The 19,683-nt window shown below is 40.2% G+C and overlaps 1 protein-coding gene across 5 annotated transcripts; it reads right to left on the bottom strand.

Moving 5' to 3' along the window:
• Nucleotides 1-3,448: 3,448 nt before the first annotated feature.
• Nucleotides 3,449-19,019, bottom strand: LOC103471087 (uncharacterized). Of its 5 annotated transcripts, XM_081604432.1 has the most exons (11): nt 18,881-19,018; nt 16,323-16,756; nt 13,808-14,054; nt 13,530-13,688; nt 11,599-12,845; nt 11,068-11,369; nt 9,541-9,627; nt 7,869-8,057; nt 5,078-5,244; nt 4,296-4,359; nt 3,449-3,940 (listed from the first exon to the last, which is right to left on the bottom strand). In XM_081604432.1, exons 3-10 carry the CDS (start codon nt 14,042-14,044, stop codon nt 4,333-4,335), a joined length of 2,415 nt encoding a protein of 804 aa, XP_081460558.1. In that variant the 5' UTR covers nt 14,045-14,054; nt 16,323-16,756; nt 18,881-19,018; the 3' UTR covers nt 3,449-3,940; nt 4,296-4,332. The 5 variants fall into 5 exon arrangements, 4 of the variants coding, with proteins under 4 accessions (XP_081460558.1, XP_081460554.1, XP_081460555.1 ...); XM_081604428.1 differs by lacking the exon at nt 4,296-4,359 and having other exon boundaries at nt 3,450-3,940; XM_081604429.1 differs by lacking the exon at nt 4,296-4,359 and having other exon boundaries at nt 3,450-3,940; nt 16,330-16,756.
• Nucleotides 19,020-19,683: the final 664 nt, after the last annotated feature.

Raw genomic sequence — 19,683 nt, 5'->3', positions numbered from 1 at the left:
CACTGCAGCCCATCATCCTCAAACCAACGGCTTGGATGAAAAGACAAATGACAACATTAAGCGGTAAGAAAGTTATTAGAAAACTTACATGTTTTTTTGTTTTGTTTTATATTTTTTAATAGCAGCTTTTCATTGTAACATGTTTCTGTAGGTTTATATCAATGTACAGCTTGTTATAGCTATGTCATACCACAACAAATGCAACACATAAGCAACTTTTACAAATTGGAGTATGTTCTGTGAAACTGTTCTTCTAGGGCACTGAGAAAATTATCAACGACAAGCAGGATGACTGGGACATGTTCCTTGAGGCCACTTTGTTTTCCTTAAGGTCGAAAACCCACACCACCACGAAATACTCACCATTTTTTCTGATGTATGGCAGAGAGGCAAGGTTTCCTTCTGAAGTTCCTGTTGACATGCCGGTACGATTCTGTTACATTATATGAGTTTACAAACTCATGTACTGTTTTTGCATGGAAATTCATGTGTATTAAGGTTTTAAGTTTTTACATCATGTTAAAATATCAGTACACTACAGTCTTCCAGATTAGTAGGAATGAGTAATTGGAAAATAACAGGTGAGACTGAGTTATCCCACAGTCTACCTCTCAGTGACACATAGTTATAAAGGCTGAAGTGAAAAATGTTTTTTGGAAAGACTTGCTTAAGGGGTTGTGTCTGAAGGAAATGGAGCTTGGTATATACATAGAATCCAACTTCAAAGTTATCCCATGCAACTGTGATTTCAAGTCTAGTTTCTTTTAATTTCAGTTTTTTAACTTAACACCATTTTTATAACTACTGAGGTATTGGTGATTTTGGCTGGTAATTGCACTATGTACCTGGAAAATACTTAATTCCTCACCTACATCAGACATTGTAAAGTTTCTCATACAAAGTTTGATGTAATGTTAGTTATGATTTGAATGTAAATGTGTTTGTGTTTTTACAATACAGTTGTCTTCTATAGTCCTACCAGAGGACTACAGCCAATTTGTGAAAGACAGAGACAACAGACAGCAGGACACAAAGATCCAGGTTGAAGAGAATGTCGAATTGGCTAAAAAAAAAGGGAAAAAAGCTTTTGCGAACCGGGCACAAAAAAAATTAAAAAATTTCAATTTCACAGAAGGGGAGGAAGTTCTTCTATTCAACATAAGAAAACGGGGTAGGAAAGGTGCCAGGATGGAGGCGGACTACTCTGGACCTTATTTTATCCATGAAGTGATAGGGAGCACTGTGATGTTGAAAACAATGACCAGAAAAGTCCTCAAGACAACGAGGGACAAAATGCAAGTGAGGGTTTCATCTCAGGTGAGAAGTTGAATGGAAGGGAGACAGTGATTAGGTACGTGGGCAAAGCAGAAACCCCACTGCAGACCAAGACAGAAGGTCAGAACCATGGCAAGGTTATCCAGTCCTTTTCCCTGTTGTCTCCCCCTCCTTTGATCTCTTTGTTAAATAAAAGAAACAACTAGTTTCTTTACTCAGTAGTTGCGCCCCTACCCATGGCACTTCAACAATATTATTTACCTTTTATCTGGAAATGGTGTCTGTTTATTCTTGCCATACAGTCTCTGTATTAATTATTGCTCTAAAGGTCTTGCCATACCAGCTTATTCTCTGTATTTACTTTAGTTTCTTAGTTTATTCTTGCATTTTGTTCTTCATTCATTTCCATTTAGTTTCCTTTGATTAGTTTTATCCTCTCTTTGTTTATTGCTATGTCCACTTTAGTTTCTTCCTGTTGCTAGATTTATTTTATAATTTATTAACCATCAGTAATCTTCACTCATCACCTGCTGCGCCGCCTAATCGTCATGTGTTTCACATCATGTGTTGATTTTTCACTGTTCGGATTCTCTGTTTTTATGCCATATTTCACATCTAGTTCTTCGCTCCGTTTTGCCCGCTTCTCATGTTTCAGAGTTTTGCGCAATGTGCGAGGCGTTTTTTTTTTAACCCCCTAAGGTGCAGGGCGGTCGGGAAACATCGATGGGGGAAAGGCAGACTGACATAAACCTTTTAAAACAACGGAAACAATTTCGGTATTCTGATTATTGAAATTTAAAAGTGCTGTGTTGTTAAATCACCCCGTTCATGTCGGACCACTTACAGCTCCGTGTTAACGCTATAAAATGAACGATCTTTATTGTGGTATCACCCATGGAGGATTTCTTTATTTAAACGGGTTCATTTTTCAGAGGGATACAAAGTCGTGATTTTAGTAATTACATGTTTGTAAGAGCGATTTTCTGTTGTCATTTCATGGTAGTGGGCAGCTTTCAAACGGAAATAAAACACTTTTTAATATAAATTGCTGCTTTGACATGATCACAGAACTGCCCAAACATATGTAGCTACATAAATACCAGACAAAGTGAATCACAGCGTCATCAGCCGGTGTAACGCTGAACTGATGCGGAGCCATGAAGCTACAAACACTGAATAGAAGAAGAGCTGCCATCGATACAGTTGCAGCCAAGCATGATTTAATGTTACACATACAGTTTTACCAAGTTGCTCAAGTCTAAACTGGTATTGTTGTGGATTTAAGGTGTAAAGTTTACCTTTGACCAAACGCCCCCAAAGGAATCCCAGCGCCCCCCTTTGTAAAAATGTCCACCGGCGCCCCATGCCGTCCTCTGAACGCCCCTGGGGGGCGGTACCGCCCACGTGAGAACCGCTTTGCTAAAAGAAAATGGGCATTTTCTTCTTCTTCTTTAGATTTCAACAGCAGCTTGCATCCCATATTGTTGCACTACTGCCATCTACTGGATCCTAATATCTATACCTCAAATTCTCATAATGATCCCAGTATTATAAAAAAACCCCCCGAAAAATCTTCTTTTTCCCCCTCAATGCTATTTAACTGATCAACAACATTCTCAAATTTCAATTCCCTATTAAAACCTAATTCCATTTTAATGGGCGCTTTCTTCTTTTATGTCCAATTTTGACTTCCAATGATTCACTTCCTGCTAAAGAGCCCCCTGGTGGTTGAAGAAAAATCCACATATAAACAGCTTATAGTCCGGAAAATACGGTATATGAAAAAAATCTGAATGCTCTCTGGTATTGTTCAGGGGGCCGGACCAAATGTGGAGGAGGGCTGTAGTTTGGGGACCACTGATATAGATCAACAATTATTCTTATATCTTTGGCACTATGGGAAGATATTCTATTTCTTGTGTACCTCTTGCATGTCTTCTTTGAGAACATCAAAATATTGTTATCCAGCTTATTCCTATTGTTTTGTAGTTTTTGGGTTAATACCTAATAGGGAGGTAGGTTTGTGCTTGGTTAAAACCCAGTCTATGTCTGTTTACATACCTTAGACATTAAAATGAAATACTACAATGTTCTGCTGGGTGGGACCAGTCTTTCTTTTTTGGTTGAGGCAACCTACTAAGGCTAACACTTGTTTAGTATTTGACCCAGTTTAGGAACCACAGGTCCAGCTCAACTCGAATTGAAAGCATTTTAGGGACCACTGTCATTTGAAACAAGTATGCATTCAGTGGGAGTCAAAATTATATAAAATGCTGATGTGTGAACATGAAAAAAATAATTTTATTTATAAGTTCAAAGATAAAGCATGTCAGATTACTTTCAATCTCAGCATGTACTGGACACAGCCACAAAAGTGAGAAAATGGTCCAATAATCAGCTATGAAAGGAACATTTTAGAAAAAAAACAGATGTTCACACATGAACAAAGGAAAGACGGCAATAACACTGGACCAAGCATCACCAATGAAACAAACTGTCCTACACAGACTCACCTGCAGCTCACATGCAGCCCGATCAAGAGCTTCCAGTTGGTGCCTCTGTAGATGCTGACTGTGGCTCTGCAGAGTGGGACGATGGTCACAATCTGAACTCAGGAGTAGGGACTTCGTCTGACAATTGTCTTATCCAGGCTCTCCATCAACATCTAAAACAAAACAATAGCCATTTTACACTACCTAAACAAACTGATAGTTTTGGATTACATACACCTTATATAGCTGATTCCTGCTAAAAAAACTCAAGTATTTGTGCGTCTTTACTCAACAAACTAATTCCAGGACAGAAAGGTAGGGCAGTATCTTGTGAATGAATACAAGAAAAGTTTTTAGGTGCCAACAGTTTGATCTGGATTTTGTTTAGTAGTTGATGTTTATGCACACATTGCTTGGCATAACATTTTCAACTGAACATTGTCTCCTGCATAACATTATTGATGCTGCTGTAGCAGCTGTGACAATAATGGCTTTCTGATGATTTGTTGTCAGAAGATGTGAGGCTACCTTTAGTAGTCTTCATATTCCACTTCTGTGGGTCTGCTCAATGTTCCATAAATGTACTTGTGATCTGAAGATGGGAACATGTGTCTCAGTCAATGTTGAAAGTCCAAAGCGACCTACTCATGGAGCTGGTTAGTAAAGACTAGGTTGGTATCTGAGCAGAGATCAGTGTAGTTCTGCTTAGGTTAACAGTGGCTGACTTCTTTGGCGGAGTTAGGAAAGTGTTGGTGTCAGGTTAGTGGACGACTGAGCAAATATTTCCCTCATCTCTGTCTATAGATATAGAATGCTATGGTGTACATTTCCTTTAGTCCAAAACTAAAGGATGTTCAGAGTGGTTTGAATCTGTCTTTGAATAGTTTGGAGTGAATAAAGCCAAACATTAAACTCCACTCTCTTTGGCAGTAGTCCAGTTGTGATGGAAACTTTTGTAAATGAATTATACTGTAAATGTGAACCATTATTGTGCTCAGATGTGTTGGCTGTATACAGGCAAGGCAGATAAAGATGACAGTGAGAAAGTGCATCTGACATCATAAAACAGAGCACAGCTGGTGACTACTGACCAGGATTTTATCTTTACGTGGCATGATTTTCTTTTCAGATTTAATAATTATTTGAGTACAAAGTTTACTAAACTTTGGTAAACAAAAAAAACAAAAAACATACAAATTATTCTCAACAAACTGCACTCATAGGGTAAAGTGTGCAACTGAATTCTATGATTGTCTAATTATTGAAAACATTTGTGGAAACAAGGTCTTTGAAATCAATGAGCAGCTCACTCTGAGATCTCCCTGGGTGACGAGAAGGAACTTATTAGGACTCCACGAAGAAAGGAACTGGTGTGCTTTGGACATGATCCAGACTGTAGAGATTTGGATCGAAGCTAGCAGCAAACCAACAGTCCATCTCTGCAGTACACAGCTGGGCAGGAGAAGGCCAAAAAATTCTGGAGGGAGAAGGATACAGTAAATACCCTCAAAGAGACAGTATTTGAAGTTGCTTTGGTTTTATTTAACTTGAGTTGGAAAAATGCTTCTTTCTAGCAGGGGTCTAAACAAAATGGTACAGAATAGCAAGAATAAAAAAGTTAAACCCTTAAAAAATAAAATCATTAACCATAAATAACTGATGTTAGAAGAATTACCAATTTCTTCAAAAGCCACAGGCTGTTTTATTGTCACAGATAAATTAAAGTTCATCCCTTTAGATTAACTGCCAACGTCTCTAGAAGGTTTCTGTTATTTCCAATGAAAAACTGAAGGGTCAATATTATGCGTTTCATTGTGTGCTACAGCACCACTTTGATCTCGGGGCTTCCAGTCCATACAGATGTTCCTGTACACTATGCCCACCACTTGGTTATGTCGTTCCATGTATGCTTTCCCTGCCAGCATCTTGCACCCTGCTGTTATGTGCTGGACTGTCTCAGGGCCTCCTTGCACAACCTACACAGTGGGTCTTGTCTGGTGTGGTAGATCTGAGCCTCTATTGCTCTGTGTTTAGGGCCTGTTCCTGGCAGCCAGGATGAGAGCCTCTGTGCTGTCCTCGAGTCCAGCTTTCTCCAGCCATTGGTAGGATTCCTGATATCAGCCACTTCAGTTATTTGCGGTGGTACCTCCCACGTAGGGGCTTGTCCTCTCATGATGGTACTTCCAGCACCTTGTCTTCTGTTCCCCATTGTCTGACACATTCGCTGAGCACATCGTCTGTTGAGGCTTTGTCCTTGATGTATTTATGGATCTTGGATGTTTCATCCTGGACAGTGGCTCTCACACTCACTAGTCCTCTGCCTCCTTCCTTATGGCTCGTGTTCAGTCTCAGGGTGCTGGATTTGGGGTGGAACCCTCCATGCATGGTTAGTAGCTTCCTAGTCTTAACATCCGTGGCCTTCATCTCTTCCATTGGCCAGCTAATTATTCCTGCAGGGTATCTGATTACCTGTAAGGCATAGCTGTTTATTGCATGGATCTTGTTCTTGCCATTGAGCTGGCTTCTTAGGACTTGCCTTATTCGTTGGAGGTATTTGGCTGTGGCTCCTTTCCTTGTGACCTCATCGAGGTTGCCATTTGCTTGTGGTATTCCCAGGTACTTGTAGCTGTGCTCTATGTCTGCTATTGTTCCTCCTGGGACTGAGACCCCTTCTGTGTGGGCGACCTTCCTCTCTTTGTAACCATCCGACCACACTTCTCTAGTCCGAATGACATCCCAATGTCAGTGCTGTAGATCCTGGTGGTGTGGACCAATGAGTTGATGTCTCGGTCGCTCTTGGCGTACAGCTTGATGTCATCCATGTAGAGGAGGTGACTGATCGTGGCCCATTCTTGAGTCGGTACCGTAGCAAGTCTTGATGATGATTTGGCTGAGGGGGTTCAGATGCAGAACAGCAGTGGGGACAGAGCATCTCCTTGGTATATGCCACATTTGATGGACACTTGTGCAAGTGGCTTGCAGTTGGCTTCAAGGGTGGTTTTCCACAGCCTCATCGAGTTTGCAATGAAGGTTCTTAGAGTCCTGTTGATGTTGTACATCTCTAAGCATTCAATGATCCAAGTGTGTGGCATTGAGTCATAGGCTTTCTTGTAATCAATCCAAGCGGTACACAGGTTGGTGTGTTGGGTTTTGCAGTCTCAGGCAACTGGGTGGTCCACCAGGAGTTGGTGTTTGGCTCCTCTGCTATTTATGCCTATGCCCTTCTGCCCCGTGCTCATGTATTCATCTATGTGCCCACTTATCTTAGCCGCTATGATGCCTGACATGAGCTTCCATGTTGTAGAGAGACAGGTTATTAGCCGATAGTTGGATGGGACTGAACCCTTTGAGGGATCCTTCTGGATCAGGATTGTGGGCCCTTCAGTTAACCATTCAGGGTGAGTCCCATTTTGTAGCAGCTGGTTCAGTTGAGCTGCCAGTTGCTCATGGAGGGCAGTGAGTTTCTTCAGCCAGTAGGCATGGATCATGTCAGGTCCAGGTGCTGTTCGGTGTTTGTGTGTGTTTGTGTGTGAAATAAAAACTTAAAAGAAATTTGACTTCACAAATTAATGCCTTGAAATTGGGCCTGTTTCTTTAAGAAGCTCCACACGCCACCTTCAGGAAGATAACACAGTAATGCTCCTATGCTCCAACATTGTTTTTTGTAGCATTTCACTGAAAGTACTTTTTATAATGAGCTAAGCAGATGCACAGTTCCACCAGGTGTTTATTGCTGCTGCTGCTAGTCTGAAGGAGCATAGTTGGGAAGTGGTGGAGGAGGATTACTCTGTGAGGCGGAAGCTCTGCTGGATACTGCAGCTCTGAAGAGAAGCTTCAAGCTGGTGCTCAGTGAGAGCAAGCATTTCTAAACCCAAATGGTTGCCAAAGGAGATTCAAGGATTTCTCAAACATGCATGAAGGAGTCAAAGCAACTCTCAGGTATGTTTTTGATGTGGGAATACATTATGTAAAGATCAAAAAAGTCTGTTTTACGTAACATGGCCCCTTTAAAAGCTAAAACATGAAAGAAATTCTACTAATAAAAGAATAACGTTTGTGAACATGCAGGGGAGCAAACTTTTTCCTTCCTGATTGTCTTACCACACATTGAGCTGTTGGACTGGCAACAACACAGAGATGACAGCAGTGGAGGGAGGAGCTGGAGGAAGTGTGCCATTGTCTGTGATATCAGGACACTTCCCTCTTCGTTTGAAGTTGCTGCTGCAGAGCTGCTGCTCTCATTTCTGACACATTTATCCTTCAGGGCTGAACCCAAACCTCTGCATGCCACTGATGAGACACACACACACACACACACCAATGTAGCACATCATCATAGCAGGACTCACATGCATCTATCCACATGGCAGCTTCCATCAGATTCATCAAGCAGCAAAATGTTTGGTTTAACCTCACCTCAGTACAAGCCTCAACCCCGAAAGAAAATCTGACTTTTTCTACAGGCAGGTCTGCTGCAGATTTTCTACAGGTCCAAAACACCTGAGGACAACAACTGTAATGCTGTGAAAGCTTTCTAATGTATTTGATGAGATTTATTGTGAGTGAAATGATCCAGCAGTATTATAAGACTTTACAAGGTGAGGGAGATTCTCTCCTGGGACCCCTCAGCCTGACAAGATAACACCGATACATAACATGCATTTAAACACTAATACAGATGACGCACATTTTGATATTACAGCTCAGCTAGGACAAAACACAACTGCTGGTCGACAGTCATAAGGCACATCAATGTCTCATTTACAAGAGAGACCTCTTAAAGCCAATCATGTCTATTTACCACTAATGCCTGGTGAGGCAAAGTCAACAAATACCAAGGGTCAATATGGAATCACTTTGCTGCCATCTAGAGTTATTGCAAATACCCAGGCTAGGTATACATCTTAGAATATTTGACAGCATATATATTTTTTATGTAGCCATATATAAATTCAGACAGTAAGACATTAAACACACATTGAAAAAAGTATACCCTTTATCTCCCAAGTCAATGCAAGAACTCTGATCCATGCATTATTAATAGCAAAACAGATTATCATAACAGTCTTGTATTACATGATAAAGTACATTTTATCACAGCAAATAATGAAAAAATCAGCAGCATGCTTTTTGACCAGAGACAGCTGACATTGTGATTTATGTCTCTTTATTGGCTTCCTACTTTAAGGCCTGAATTTAATAAAGTGTCAGTGTTTTGTTAATGCTTTAAGTGATCAAACTTCAGGTGTTTAGCCGCTTCGTCAAACTCCTCAGATCAGGGAGCATGCTGAAGGCAGCATTCAACATTTTAAAGGCAGACTCAAGACATTTCTTTTGAGCAAAACTTTAATCTTAATTTTTTAACATAAATGTATATTTTTATTGAATCTTTTTGGGTTTTATGCTGTGCCTGTTTTTAACTGCTGTTTATTTCCAAGAGGTCTCCAAAAATTATTTTTTCCATTTATTCTCACCTGATCTCAACTTTTCATTAACCATCTAATTGGTATCAATTTTAATGTTTAGTTTATATGTTTAACAGCAAAAACACAAATATATTTTTTTGTAGAATTGCCAGTAAGGCCTGCTTCATTAGTTGCCATAGTGATATCTACAGTGAATGCAATATCTATCCATCTTTATGAGCGTATGAGGTGAAGGAAGTTTGTTGCTTCTTCCCTGTACATTGATTCATGTAAAGCACTTTGCAGTTGATGTTTGAGACGTGCTAACTGACTGGTTGGGACCATTAGATTGTGAGTGCAGCACTAACCAGAGTCCCAGTGGGCGTGTGCTGACTGGACAAACAAATACAGCCTGAAGTGCTCCAGTATGGTTCGGAATGCCTTTGGAAACAGACCTAAAATACACAGAACAAAATAAATCCAGTTTTGTAAATACTCACTGTTCACAGGAACAGAACAGAACACAAGCCTGAAACCCTAACAGACAATATAAACTCTACTGCAGACTTGATCTTCCAGCAGCAGTTTGATTCCCTAAAGTCATCAAGGAATTCACAGTTAGGAAAGTTGGTAAAGCTTTATTTGACAGGCTGTGAATAAGACTGACATAACTCCTGTCATAAACATGAATAAGTCTTCATGAATATTCATGACTGTTGTCATAAAGTGTCATTCGATAAATCATGAGACATTAAATACAAAGTTGACATTATTCAAAATGTCTTTGTTATGACAACTTGACATTAACCAAGAACTCATGATCTGACACAAATCTGTTATAAAAGTATTACTGATTACACTTTAAAAATTATGTAGCTTTATGTTAAAGTTTAATCAGTAATATTTTTATAACAAATTTATGTCAGATACCAAATGGCTTCAGAAAGGAGGGCGACATGAGGACTTCCCTCTTCCAAAATCGGAGCCTCAAATCTATTTAAGAAATGTTATTTAGCTACATTTCCCATTAGTTTCTTTTTTTTTTTTACTTCTAAAATGTATTACGTAATTTCAGAATTCTGACTAACAATAAATGTTCAGTGAACTAGTTCTGCAAGTATCTATAGATCCATCAGATTCATTCTGGCCTAGTCCAACCAAACAGTTCCACTAGCATGTTTACATGGCTGAAATGTGACTGTTTTCTTTGTTCTTACAGATTTCTAGATTGGCTCCTTTATCAGCAGGTATTCAAGCTTATATTAATTAACTGAGTGATCTGCTATAATAATATGTAATATATATAATAATATGCTGTGGCGCTTGTGGAATATTATGCGCACATTTCTGTCCTGGTCAGGTAGATCCAACCAGGCTGGGCCTGCACCTGGAGCTACAAAATCTAGGAAACAACAATTCCTTATTAGGAAGTAGGACTGATAAACTGACACTGTTGAAAGTAACACAAATCATTGGTTATGCGAGCAGACAGTGCTGCAATATTCCAGAAGCGTTTGTTGTGCAGCTTAAGGTGTAGGTTAAATATTTAAGGCTGTGGGCAGAATGGATACCAGATCTAACTGAGTCTTTGGATGCATTTTTCTGTCTGATCTCCAAAATCATTTGCATTTTATTAAAGTTTGGTTAATTTTAACTTGCTGACCTGACTTGATCTCTCATATGACAAGCCTGGGGTAAGACGTTTGAATGTCTTTAACACCACATGCCACATCATCTATTCAGAAAACTAGCCTGAGATGACCTGCATTTTGCAGAAACAGATACTCTGACCAATATCATAAGAGGACAGTAGTGCAGGCTTCTTAAAACGCCAAAAATACACAACAGTGTGTATGTGTGCAACACAGTGGGCAGAGAGGAAATGTGCAGGTTACCTGTTTCTAAAGCATGAGTAACATTGTGCAGGGTCTGAAAGCTCCTGCGATCATCTTGAAGGTTAATGCTGCCTGAAGAGTTTCCTGCTGCTGCTGTGTGGAGTTTAAGCCGCAGAGCATTAGAGCAGAAGACCAACAGCTGAGACTGATAGTGTTGGAGCAGATCAGCAAGGAGAACTGATCGACCCATGTCCATCCACTGCACAGAGTGAGGCCCACCGACACACTCTGGCTCCACAGTGCTTAACCTTGTTCCATCTCTGCCTCTTCTCCTCAAGTCCTCATCCTTCAGATCACCAGAACTGAAAAGCATAAACAGTCTCTTCATCATTAACCCATGAGAAGTCGAGGAAAAATATCATGACCCGAATGCTGATGAACACAGGATCAGGCGCCTTTCAGTCATTAACTTTAGTCACTGCCAGTGGAAAATGACAAACGTCCACAAAAAAGGAAAAGTGTGACTGTTTTCTAAAACTGCCAAACAATGGCACCAAGCAGCAATCATTTTCCTGCTCATGCTGCCCCTACCTTTCTGGAGCATCTGCTCCCGATGTGGTTTTGACCCGGGTCCAGTCCTGTGTGTTGGTCCCAATGACGCTCTGCTGTCTGAACATCTCCAACTGAGCTGCTGCAGTAACACCGACTGATCCAGCCTTCCTAGCGGCCACACCAGGAGCTGAGACCGAGATGAGCTGAGCAGCTGCTTCTTCTGATGTTGGCCTTTGAAGTGCCAGTGGAGCCAGCAGGTCAGTGGAGGTCATGAGGACCTGAAGCAGTGGATCTACAGAAGACTGGTCCACCTGAGGAGGAGGCAGGGCTGAGGCATGATGGGAGGTGGCTACAGAGGGTGAAGGACAGTCACAATTTTCTAAACCTTCCAGGTTAGACTGAGCTGCCTCTGCACTGAACTGAGTGAGTCCAGAATGAGTTATGCATGTTTGGCTCTGGCTGGTTCTGGTTTTTCTTGAGCTTTCTTCTTTATTTTGGAAAGAAGACAGTTTCACCAAAACAGGGAGTTGAATTTCTAAAGCAGAACTCTGCAAGGAGCGATTAGGGCTGTAAATAGGGGAGCATTTATCAGATATTTGCTGTGACAACATCTGCACAGAAGGCTGAATACTAACGAGAAGAGGAGAGGAATTCAGATATGTCTGCCACATCTGTTCCCAGGTCCACTTGGGAAAGCTACAGCTGCATTCAGACTCTGGACTCCTGAAGTTATCACAGAATATTTGGTGAGTGCAATGAACCTTGCAAACATGACAGCTCTCCTCAGAAATCCAGAGGTCCAGTAGTCTGGCAATCATTTCTGCCCGATGGACAGCCAAGACACTCATCAGACCTCTGACTGACACAGCAGAAGCACGATGTCTTATAATCTTTGGAAGACTGCTAAAGAATATGAATTTATGTGCCTCCTGCAAAACCAACATCCTCAGCTGGACTTTATGCTCCTCCACAGCCTGACTGTACAGGTCTGTTCCTGATAAAATGTCCTCCAGAACATCTCTGGGTACCAAGTCCAATTCAGTCTTCCCAATCACAGACAGAATACCATATACACATTGCTCCATTAGGAACAAAAGTTGTAGACCAAGTAGGTTTAGAGTCCGTTTCATCTCCTCCAGCATTTTGGTGTGTGAAACTAGTGCCCGTCTCAGATAGTGGTCAGAATGGACTCGGCTGGTGAAGAAACTCCTGTGGTTCAGATGAAGTCGAAACTCCTGACTTAGAGAGACAAGGCTGATTCTGGATGAAGGTGAGCCGGGCAGGACCTGAAAAGAAAGCGACAATGGTTGAGAGTAGCTTCTGACACACTAAAGGTTTGTTAGTCAGACGTCCCCACAAAGGTCAGGAAATGCACACATAGTCTATTACTAATAGTTTTTTACTTCCATATCTTTCTTTTAAAAAACAACAGAACAGTAATTTGCACTTGTGAATACTTTCATGTAAAGCAGCTTTAACACCATTCACAGCTAAATGAAATCCTATAGGATGCAGCCTACAGAGTCTGTCCAGCTCTGGCAGACCTGATACTGTTACTTCCCTTTACAGTCATACTGATCAGTGGAGTGTCAATCTGCCAAGGTATCATAAAATAATTTTTTTCCCCTCAATGAAATCATGATATAAAGTTCATCAAAAGAACAAAGAAAATGTCTTAAAACAGATTAAAATCAGTAATCACCAATGCTGCCAATTTCTGTCAGTTACCACCAACTTTTAAAATGCAAGTTAGTGCATATGGGATTGTACAATGTGTCATTTCACTATGGTGTCAATCTGAGAGACTGAGACCATTTTGCCTCACTCAGAAAACAGAGAAAGAAAATAGTAAAAGAGAGAACTGCCTTAATGTAAAACAAAAAACTATAATTCCAACAGAGCAAACAATCCATCCCTCCACCCACAGCTAAAAGAGAAGAGTGTTTTTAAGGGTTCTGCTTTCCTGTGACCTTAGTTTGCATTAAGTGAATTTCCATGAGCTGATGCTGCAACAAGTGTTTCAGTCTGGATATGAAAGCTGTTGACAGATGAAGCCTTCTGATGTATTCATGTATGAAGAGCAGCAGAGATCGCTGCTCAAAGAGCCTCCACAGAGCTCTGTACTGCCCCTAGAGGAGAGAGGAGGACAGGACAAAAAGACCACCTTCAATTGGAACAGCCCACCCTACTTTCAATGTGACTCGATCATAGTTAAAACAGAAAGTGACAGATATTTGCTTGAACTCACTGGTAGGGATCCCATCTGGCCCCCTCCCACCGGTGGGTCCTGCAACACCACTGTCAGAAGATGCTGCTGCATTCGCTGCAGACGTGCAGAGGAGCGCGACACAAGGTTGTGAGCCACAACGAGGTTTTCCTCCTCTTCATCTTGACTCGGAACATGGAACAGACACTTCAAACTGGGAAAACTGGGATTAAAAGTGCTTCTGAACAGAATCTCAGCTCGCTGCAGGGACCGTGACATGACCAGTGACCTGAACAGATGGAAAAAAAAATTACCAGAAAGGAGCAAAAATCCTAAACACCAAAGACAACCATATCAAAGTATTTAGAAATTATTCATATTAGAGTCTCTAACTTGTACTTAGCACTGGGTTCTTGTGATTTTATGCCACCTGCAACCATTTAGTTAAATAGAATTTAAGATCCCCATTCTTTGCCTCACAGCAGCATCTGTGGTTGCAAGACACTGCAACCATGCAGTGTCTTGCATGGTTGCAGACACTGCATGGTGTCTGCAACCATAGTTGCAGACTGCATGGTTGCAGTGTCTTGCATGGTTGCAAGACACTGCAACCATGCAACTGCAACTTGGAAACTAGGCGAGTGCCTCAGACTGTTCCTGCTATAAAAGATTACGCTACCGAAAGCTGAACAACCAACAAGGATAACTATTAGTTCATGAAAACCAGCATGAATGTTTGCAGGTTTACTCTGTACTTTTGCTTCAGTCTGTGTTTAAAAATACTCAGAAATAATTGTTATAGATAAAATAACTTCATTTTACTGGCAATACAGACAAATGCTGCTTTGTGACTGAAATAAAAGGAATTTGATTATGTTCCGTTTTAAATTCCACATCATAAAACCAGGATATTTTTACTCACACCAGCTCCTGTCTACATGCTCTATATGTCACTGGCAGGTCATGTACCTCAGCTAAAGATTCAGATTAACAGCATTTGCACAAAATCGATGTTTCTGGACAGAGATATTATTCCTCCAAAAAAAGTGTTGAACTTTGTGTTGAACTGATCGTCCGTCACTGTGCATGAAGGAATCTTTGCTCTCCAAGATAAACAAAAAAAGAAACATATGAAATGAATGGAATTTAGTTTTTCCATGGGTCATGTTAGCTCTGTTTCTGAAAATGGATGGTGTGTACTAATTTTGTTAGAAAGACAAATCTATGGTCTAGAGTGGTAATCTGGATTAGAAAACAATAGGACACCAACATTACACCTCTTATGCTTCTCAGGAAGTTCCAGACCTGTAACCCGTCAACAGTTATATGGGATTGTACAATGTGTCATTTCACTATGTCACACTTAAAGTGAAGACTGCAGCAACAGCAGAGTCTGTAAAATATGTTCATCAGCAGAATCTGATGTAGATAACATTTCAAAGATGGTGAACAACGTTGGTTGAATTTAAAGCACTGAATGCATGAAAGCAACCTGCATGAGGATCAAATCACCGACCTGAGTCCAGTGACTTATGGCTATTTTACTCAAGACTATCAATGAATGTTGCAACCTGCAAGACGGGTCTCTTTAGTTCCACAACTCCAGCTGCATACTATGAAAGTATGCAGAACACACAGGTGACCTATGATGTGAAAGACCAAACCAAACTAAACGGCCTTCTGGAGGTGAATATTTACTCTGGAACTATTATCTGAAAGGGACTCGAGTCTCATCAGATCAAACTACACAATTCTAGTTCCACCACTGAATTCTGTAATTGTTACCAACTGGTTAGCATCTAGTTAGTCTAATTATTGTTATGGAGACCTGGTGACTGTGATATAACTCTGTTGCCATTATCTAACAACATGTTTTGGCAAATTCCCTTGATTGGAGAAAATCCTCATTAAATCATTAGGTGAGAGCTAACCTGCCCCTTTTCTGGGTTTAACCCCAACCCTAACCCTAACAGAACCTTAAAGGTTCCCAATCTGAAAGAAAAAGCTGAATAAAACTCAAATCAATTTAAAAAAATCCAATAAAACCAAATACTGTAAAAATGAGTTTTAAACTAAGTTTTCAACTAGTATTGAGCTCTTAAACATTTCTCCAAAGCCTGTCTTCTAAAGCCAACTGGAACCTTTCTTGTACTGTAAATGTGTTCCGTTCAAACCCCACGCAGAAGACAATTATTAGCAAAACAAAGAAACTAGCAGCTATCTGCAAACAAATCAAACACTTTCAACACATAAACAGCTAATACTGCAAGTGGTTTCTCCAGATAAAACCCACTTCCTGAATACCTTCATGAAAAGCATCATTAGGGCACATTTTGCTATCATGTTCTGATTTGGTATCATGTCTGGAAGGTGCAGCTCTTCCTGTTCGTATCCAGGTGATGGTGAACAACTTTGGTTGGATTTAAAGCAGTGAGTGCATGAAAGCAACCCTCATGCTTTCATGCACTCAGTAGCCAGCAGTCACCAGCTGAAGCACAAATCAAACCTTAAAGTTCAACAGTTTAGTTAAAGAATGTCAATAATGACAGAACTTTACTTTTTACCAACATCTCGTTACTTCTCCCACCAACGGTGCCTCTTGGACGGGAACAGCTTATTCCAGCTAGCTTTTAGCCTCAGATCTTCTAAGGCGTTGAAAGTTCGACAGAAATGTTCCGAACAGACGCAGCATTGTCCGGATCTGCGCCTGTCTGTCACCACAATCTGCACAGAACAGGGGCGCTTTTTAATCCCGCGTTCATGCTACGTTCAATTTCAAGAAAAAAATCAGGTTAAACGAAAATCCTTTGGGATAAAGAGCATCAACAGATCTGTCGGTAGGCGGAAGGAGCGCTGTTGCCAAGCGGAAACACGTGTGCTCTTTAGCGGAAATCGCCTGTTGTCGCTGACGAGATTTAGGGCGGCCATCTTGGAGCGGTCCACCACTCCACTCAGCGTTATGTGTTTAGTAGCACAATGACGTATCAGCCCCTGGGAAATAAATAAAAATAACATTCTTTGCAAGTTTGATAAAATAACAATTGAAAGGTTGAGAACTCTTTATTTAAAACTCCCCATTCAACCAAAAGCTAAAGAAACGCATTTTAAAATTGTAAATGCAATTTACCCCTCAAAAGAGCTACTAAGAATTTGCTTTAATATTGATGACAATAAATGCTCATTTTGTGAAAGTGATGTTGAAACAATAGACCACGTCTTCTATGACTGCAATCACACCAAAATATTTTGGAATTGTTTAGAAAAGTGGATCAAATCAAAAATTGCACTTCCTGAATCTATTTTGAGAGATATGGTAACCTTTGGAGTATTATTGGAAAACAAAAAAATGGAAATATGTCTCTCGGCTGGCCTGGGAACGCCTTGGGATTCCCCCGGAGGAGCTGGAAGAAGTGGCTGGGGAGGGAAGTCTGGGCCTCCCTTCTGAAGCTGCTGCCCCCGCGACCCGACCCTGGATAAGCGAAAGAAGATGGATGGATGGATGGATGGATGGATGGATGGATGGATGGATGGATGGATGGAAATGTATTGTAACCTAATATTTTGTTTGGCAAAATTTTTTATTCATAAACAAAGAATGCTGAGATCATCTCCAATTTTTAAACTTTTTTTTAATCTGAATTTCAGTTATATTTGAAATCTCTGAAATGTATTGGATCATTTGAAGACCTGACTGAATTATTAATGGAATTGCCTGTCAATCTATGTCAATCCTAATATATAAATCCCCTTGTTGCTATTTCAGTTATTGTTTCATTATTTTTATTGTTATTATTATTGTCATAATGATGTTATTTTTTTCCTTAGCAATCTCTGTATTTTCACTCTGAAATCTGCCTCTATTATTCCTTCTACATAGTTCCACTGTTGTATTTGCCTTTCTTGTTTGTACTTACCTTGTTTCAATCGATCATAACATGCTTTTTGTTACTGTAAACCATATTCAAACATCTATCAAAGCTACATTTATAAACAATTGTATTATTTAAGTATGTTTTTAATACATAGTTCAGAATATTTAAATATGCTTAGTGGCTATAACAATAGAATAGGAATGGAATATTCTGATATTGATGTATGATGAGCATATTACAAAGCCCACAGCCGTTCATAATTCATTTCATAATTTATTTAGTAAGATCAATACATATTTATATAACTATACAAACACAAATAAATAATGATTAATGATGACAAATAATGGCTGCATAGTGGCGCAGCTGGTAGAGCTGTTGCCTTGCAGAAAGAAGGCTCTGGGTTCGATTCCCGGCCCCGGTCTCTCTGCATGGAGCTTGCATGTTCTCCCTGTGCATGCCTGGGCTTTCTCCAGGTACTCTGGTTTCCTCCCACAGTCCAAAAACATGACTGTCAGGTTAATTGGCTTCTCTAAATTCTCCCTAGGTTGTGTGTCTCTATGTTGCCCTGCGACAGACTGGTGACCTGTCCAGGGTGACCCCGCCTCTCACCCGGAACGTTAGCTGGAGAGGCACCAGCAACCATCCCGACCCCACTGACGGACAAGGGTGTCAAGAAAATGGATGGATGGAATGACAAATAATGATTAATACTGAATAATATATATTGGATACATGTTAGATATATATGTTTTCCAGCCGATGAGTTCTAGCTTCAGAGATTCAGCAGCTGAGATTGAGTCCAAAATCCGATGTGAGATTCATCAGTGAATCCGTCTCTCTTTATAGATTCTCCCTCTTCTTCCTCACATTGTGTCTTTATGAAAACAATAACGGAAGATTTGGGATGTATCTTACTTTTGACAGAGTGAAAGAATTACATATAAATAATAGTCTTTACCACCTGTGTAAACTTTGCTGGTGAATGTTATAATACGTAAGTTTTATAATGTATGTTACATTGTTTAATTTCAAATATAGGCTCTTGTGTCAGATAATCTAAGTCAATGTTAGAGAATTATTATTTTTTTAATTTACAGAATCTCAGTTATCCTTCATAGCGGCTGAACCAGTATTATACCAAGCACTGTAGCTAATATTAGCTGGTATCTCGCTGGTGGACATAAATACAGTAAAGTAATATTCTAATCCCAAAATATACACAATAATATGTCCATCTTACTTGTGAAATGTTGTCTGTGGAGCCTCACATCAATAATCCGTCGATCAGAACAACAATATCCTCAGTGCTGAGGCATCTTCTGCTGTTTTGATTGAGCAAAGTAGGAGGGACGACCTCTCCAAGATGGCCGCCGTATTTCCTGCGCCAGAGCAGCCAATGCGGGGTCTACTCTTATACTATGTCTATGATTCACAGCATAGATTCACAGCTCCCTCTTTATTACCAACGCACTGACGGAGAAAATATAATGTATTACTTTGTATTTGATTCTGAAAACTGCGTGACGGACCATCGCACTGAATGCCTATATGCTGTCGTTAAAATATGTAAACCAACTGTGGCCGTTTAATAAATTGTTAAATGATTAAGAAATTATTCTAAGTACTCTGGTAGTGTTTTAACACAGTTTTTAATGTTTCTGCCACCACTTCATTAAAGTCATATCTCATTTAAAATATTTAACCCTCAAATAGCCAGGATCTCACTGGTCACAAATTATGATGGCCTAAATAATTTGTGACTTTACTGTACAGGCCTGTAAATTATGTCAGAGTTTAACCACTTCATTACTATTTGGGTGTATTCATATTAATATTTATAGCCAAAATCACACTGGTCACAAATTATGATGGCCAGAGTAATAATGAAGATGTGGCAGAAATATTAAAAACATTTTCTCTGTCAATGTGATGGTAAAAAAGGAGCCGTGAAGTTTACAATTCCAGCTGTATCAGTAAAAGGGCAGACAATATGGGTCCCACATGGGTTTGTCTGCAGTTTGCATAGTGGTCCCACATGGGTTT

The sequence above is a fragment of the Poecilia reticulata genome, unplaced genomic scaffold, assembly GCF_904066995.2.
Source record: "Poecilia reticulata unplaced genomic scaffold, P_reticulata-male-v2 Scaffold_76, whole genome shotgun sequence".
NCBI classification, from domain to species: domain Eukaryota; kingdom Metazoa; phylum Chordata; class Actinopteri; order Cyprinodontiformes; family Poeciliidae; genus Poecilia; species Poecilia reticulata.
This window is presented reverse-complemented; position numbering and strand designations above follow the sequence as displayed.